At 43.5% G+C, this 5,468-nt stretch overlaps 1 protein-coding gene across 1 annotated transcript in view; it reads right to left on the bottom strand.

Moving 5' to 3' along the window:
- Positions 1-619: 619 nt before the first annotated feature.
- LOC106807452 (thymidine phosphorylase-like) overlaps positions 620-5,468 on the bottom strand; it is a 36,258-nt gene continuing 31,409 nt past the window's right edge. Inside the window, exons 6-9 of the mRNA XM_014809779.1 lie at positions 3,221-3,383; positions 2,955-3,079; positions 2,532-2,634; positions 620-684 (exon numbers count right to left, since the gene is read on the bottom strand). Coding sequence (XP_014665265.1) covers positions 647-684; positions 2,532-2,634; positions 2,955-3,079; positions 3,221-3,383 — 429 coding nt within the window. The 3' untranslated portion in view covers positions 620-646. The remainder of the gene's footprint in view (positions 685-2,531; positions 2,635-2,954; positions 3,080-3,220; positions 3,384-5,468) is intronic.

Genomic DNA, 5,468 nt, shown 5'->3' with positions numbered 1-5,468 from the left:
ACGCCCCTCCTAACCCTAGCTCTAACCCTAACGCTAACCATATCAAATAGTTACCAGGGTGCGTTCCGCCAGTACCCTGGGGGACATAGACCTATGAGGCATGCTCTGGTCATACACGTGCAGCTAAACAGTCGCGCCGCGCCATTTCCCCTCATTCGATGACGGCTTTCACCAGAGGCGATACTAATGGGCATCTCCGCCACCAGAGCGCGTTCTCAGTAGATGGCGCACTTGCTGCGGCAACTGCTCGTCTTTCGTGTAGACTGTCGCCCAAAGCATCTCCTGCCTGCAATTTGTTATTAGATACAACTAGATAGCATACGAGTATAGTAATACCGAAAGTTCGTATAGTATACGAAATCGACGTACCATTGGACAGGAAAAATATCTTTAACACTGGACCCAAAACAAGCATTTCAGCTCTGTTATTGGTGTATAGAATGCAGAGAGTTCTTCGCATTATAAACATATGACTATAACCGAACACTTATGTGCGTATCGTTGTGTTAACTCTGAACCCAACGTACGTGTAGTAAGTTTATTACCTGTATGATTTTTTCTCCGTATTTGGTTTTAAATGGACTCCAACAGAATGGTTATAGCTTGATTTGGCACTGTTCTGTCCGCACCCAGTTGCAGACTAGCCCTAGCCACGCCAGAGAGCATCAATTTGGTGAACATATCCTAAAAAAAATGAAACAGAATTGAAAACAAAAGTGTAATCTGCCCGAAGTCGGTTATCCGCATAAAAAAAACCTTAAGCTGTGCGGCACTGCGATGTGAAGGAGAAACGCTCAATTCCATATAATGCACTTTCATCTGAGCGAGTACACAAAACACCACATGATAGTGGTAATCGCGAATACCTCTAAGCACATGAAAGGTTCAAGGATAGTGTAATATTATAATATATATATAATATATATATAGTGTATATATATAGGGCTACGTGCGCGCCCAGCTATAATACATAAACAGCTCGGCGGCTGTTTATGTTGTAAAATATCATAAAAATATTATAAGAATATTAATGATAAAGCATAATAAAAAGCATAATAAAAAGCATAATAATGAATAATAATAATAAATTTTTTATATTATTATATTATTGTTTATATTAATTAATAAATATAATATAATTAAAACAATAATTATAATAATTAGGAATATTATAATAATATTCGGTTTGGCTAACTGCTAGCGGCCACATGCTATCTCGGGTCGCTACTTCAAGCAGGCCATTTGTAAATCCTTGAATAAGTTCATTCGGTTGGTTGATAATAGATATAACTTAGTTGATTTCTACCCCGGGGGGGGCAATCGTCTCGGCACTGGATAGAGAGTGCCTCGGGTACCTTGAACATCTGACCCTGTTGAAAACCGCTTTGCGCCCTAAAATACACTAAATGTCCCAATATACTGCCTAACAAGTGCCGCAGAGCAACAGCGCTCAAACTGACGCGGTGTTCTGATGCTAAACTCACTTGCAAACGAATGAAGAGCACCTTCCCATCACCGCGTTCGCGCACAGAGCATATATCTACGAACTACTAAAACAGATCTAAAATCTATGATAGCTAGGCTTTGCTATACCGGTAGTAAGTAAAAAGATACAGCAGTGCAACTGTGTATGACTTCGCTATATCAGGAGGAGAATAATAGATATTCAGAAGCTTCGACATCCCAACTCGTTTTCGGATTACCCCCCCACGTCCCGAATATCGTGACCGTACGTCGAGCCGTTTAGATTTGTGCCCAACTGTTGACGGACGCACGGCCGGACGGACGCACGGCCGGACGGACGCACGGCCGGACGGACGCCCGACTCATATGCGATTCTACAAGCTGCATCTGACTATGTCAGATGAGCTAAAAATTATACACTGTTGCAATATTGCACATTTTGCTTGCCTATATTGGCTTGCCTATATTGGTTCAATATCGGCCTGGTGATATTGGCCCAATATTGTTTTGCCAATATTGGACCAATATCTGCCTATATTGGGCCAATATTGGCCTGGTGATATTGGCCCAATGTTGTTTTGCCAATATTGGGCCAATATCAGCTTGCTTGCTGGGTATCTAGATAACCCTGCATGTGCCAATAATGATGTTCGGAAAATATACCCTGTTCAGCGGCACGTCCCGAGTACCTTTAACAATGGGAGTGCCCCCCCCCCCGGATTTCTACTCAACCGTGAGGTTCAAATGTACGTTTGAACGTCACGGTTGAGTAAAAATTAACCAAGTTAGTTAGCTCCAGGGCATTTGTAACCTGCACGAAATAGCGATAAGGTAGATTTGAGTCAGATGAAGTGTCATGTCCGATGTATGCGGTCACCATATAGCGTTAGGTGGGAATATTGGAGAATAGATCGAAAGCTTTTAACCGGCGCGCCTTCATCCAAGAGGTAATTAAGCTATAAAAGTCAGTGATTGAAATTCAGAACGGTAGGCCTACCGCGTGGTTGGTCAACAAAACATCGTCTGTACTGGAATAAACATAACTCTAAGAAAAAAATGAAGCTTACCGGTCACCGGACTCCGAAGCTGCGTCGTAAATTTTGATTGTCTGAATAATTTGGTGAAGTCGGCATTCTCGCTGCACAACTCTTTCATCGTTTCTTCTGCAGCCTACACAAGTAAAATCGTAACTTATTATAGAGCTCGCTACAAGATATTATAATAACAGTGATATATATCCATTAGCCGTATTCCGTGCTAGTCGATGAAATGGCAACGAGAGGTATAGCTGAGACTATAAGACACTCGGGCACCGATTAAATAATAAAAATATTGGGCCATATTTAGCAGAAATATACTAGATGTTACTGTCTGGTATTCAAAGTCGACATTGGTGATGATGACCTCACCGCAGTCTGCATATATGGTCAACTCCACAAACACATCACATACATTCATTCATTACAGTCATACAACATATTGCTGCTTACCCCCTGAGCAACACACATTCTGCGAAATGTATGAAGAGCCGATTTGTCCTGCAACTTTTCAAGTATCAGGTTAACTCCTTCTGTCGACGATGTTACTTTACCGGCTTTGTAAAGGAGGCGGCCACCTGTTTATATAGGTTTCAGTCCGAGTTTAATAAAAAAAACATACGAGTCTGTCACCGAATCCATAAATTGAACAAGTAAGTATTCGTTTGTATTGTAAAAAAGTACGTAATCGGCATAAACCCCTCGTTTTCTTGCTTTACCTAGCTGCCCGACAAGATACTGCAGGTCCGCTGGTCCGTTTCCGTGCAGGCAACGAATAGCTTCAATCACTTCAAGATGGTTGCCGACAGCAAAGCCTATTGGATTGTTCATGTTGGTTAGCAGAGCGACCGTCTTTACGCCCATGCTATTGCTGGCCTCTACCTACAGAATCAAGGGTAAAACTATGGGGCGCCAAGTGACGCATGGCTGATTTCGTTACGAAATCAAATCAAGTCTACAAAGTGATTTCGTTACGAAATCAACTACTGCGAGTGATTTCGTTACGAAATCAGCTACTGCGAGTGATTTCGTTACAAAATCATTGATTTCGTAACGAAATCAAGTCTACAAAGTGATTTCGTTACGAAATCAACTACTGCGAGTGATTTCGTTACGAAATCAGCTACTGCGAGTGATTTCGTTACGAAATCAGCTACTGCGAGTGATTTCGTTACGAAATCAGCTACTGCGAGTGATTTCGTTACGAAATCATGCTACACTTGGCGCGCCGGCGCGCCAAGTGTCGCATGACTTGATTTCGTTACATTGTGTGTGTGTGTGTGCGTGCGTGCGTGCGTGCGTGCGTGCGTGTGTGTGTGTGTGAGTGCGTGTGTGCGTGTTCGCATGTCTCTCTCTCTTTGTGCGTGCGTGTGTGCGTGGGGGGGGGGGCGCGAATGCGTGCGCGTGAGTGAGCGTGTGCGTATGTGTGCGTTGCGTCTTTTCCCCAGTATTCCTTTTCGACTTCTTCGACGGGCCCACACGAGTAACCAACCTAGTCTTAAACAAAGTGCATATACTTTGTCCGAATGGATAATCTGGTTTTACCCATACGTACATTAGTTGACTCTCGCCATATATGCTATACCTTTCGCTTCATGCCCTCAGTTATTTAAAACGTCCATCTAGCCTAGGCATGTAGCCATGTATCAAAGCTAATGGGCGCTTTCCGGTTAAAACCCGAGCCTACCAATTTGCATATAGGGCTGTGGCCCTGACTAGGCCCTAGTGATAGCGCGCAATTATATGCACGTGCACGTACAGATTCATAAATTGATTAAACCGCGAATTATTGAATGGCTGGCGCTGAGAGGGTCTATGTCCCCAAGGGTACTGCCGGAAAGTACCCTGGGTACGGTCCGGTATACCGGAACGTACCCTGGTACTATATAATATGCCGGACTGTAGGCCTACCTCGCCTACTCTACTAACGAGTCTAGGGAGTCGCCTACGCCCACTCCCTAACCCTAGCCCTAACCCTAACCCTAACCATATCAAATAGTTACCAGGGTGCGTTCCGCCAGTACCCTGGGGGACATAGACCCTATGAGCATGGCTGGCTGGTCATACACATGGCAGCTAAACAGTCGCGCCGCGCCATTTCCCCTCATTCGATGACGGCTTTCACCAGAGGGCATACTAATGGGGCATCCTCCGCCACCAAGAGCGCGTTCTCCAGTAGATGGCGCACTTGCTGCGGCAACTGCTCGTCTTCGTGATAGACTGTCGCCCAAGCATCTCCTGCAATGCAATTTGTTATTAGATACACACTAGTATAGCATACGAGTATAGTATACGAAGTTTCGTATAGTATACGAAATCTACGTACCATTGGGACAGGAAAAAATATCTTGAACAATGGACACAACAACAGCATTTCAGCTCTGTTTATTGGTGTATAGAATGCAGAGAGTTCTTGCATTATAAACATATTGACTATAACCGAACACTTATGTGCGTATCGTTGTGTTAACTCTGAACCCAACGTACGTGTAGTAAGTTATTACCTGTATTGATTTTTTCTCCGTATTTGGTTTCCAAATGGACTCCAACAGAATGGTTAATAGCTTGATTTGGCACTGTTCTGCCTGCACCCAGTTGCAGACTAGCCCTAGCCACGCAGAGAGCATCAATTTGGTGAACATATCCTAAAAAGAAAATGAAACAGAAATTGAAAACAAAAGTGTAATCTGCCCGAAGTCGGTTTATCCCAATAAAAAAAACCTTCAGCTGTGCGGCACTGCGATGTGAAGAGAACACGCTCAATTCATATATATGCACTTTCATCTGAGCGAGTACAGAAAACACACATGAGTAGTGGTAATCGCGAATACCTCTGGCAAGCACATGCAAGGTTCAGGATAGTGTATATTATAATATATATATATATATATATAGTGTATATATAGGGCTACGTGCGCGCCCAGCTATAATACATAAACAGCTCGGCGGCTGTTTATGTTGTAAAAT

This window comes from Priapulus caudatus, unplaced genomic scaffold (assembly GCF_000485595.1).
Source record: "Priapulus caudatus unplaced genomic scaffold, Priapulus_caudatus-5.0.1 Scaffold216, whole genome shotgun sequence".
Taxonomy (NCBI): domain Eukaryota; kingdom Metazoa; phylum Priapulida; class Priapulimorpha; order Priapulimorphida; family Priapulidae; genus Priapulus; species Priapulus caudatus.
Note: the sequence above shows the minus strand (reverse complement) of the source record. Positions and strands in the feature narration are given on the sequence as shown.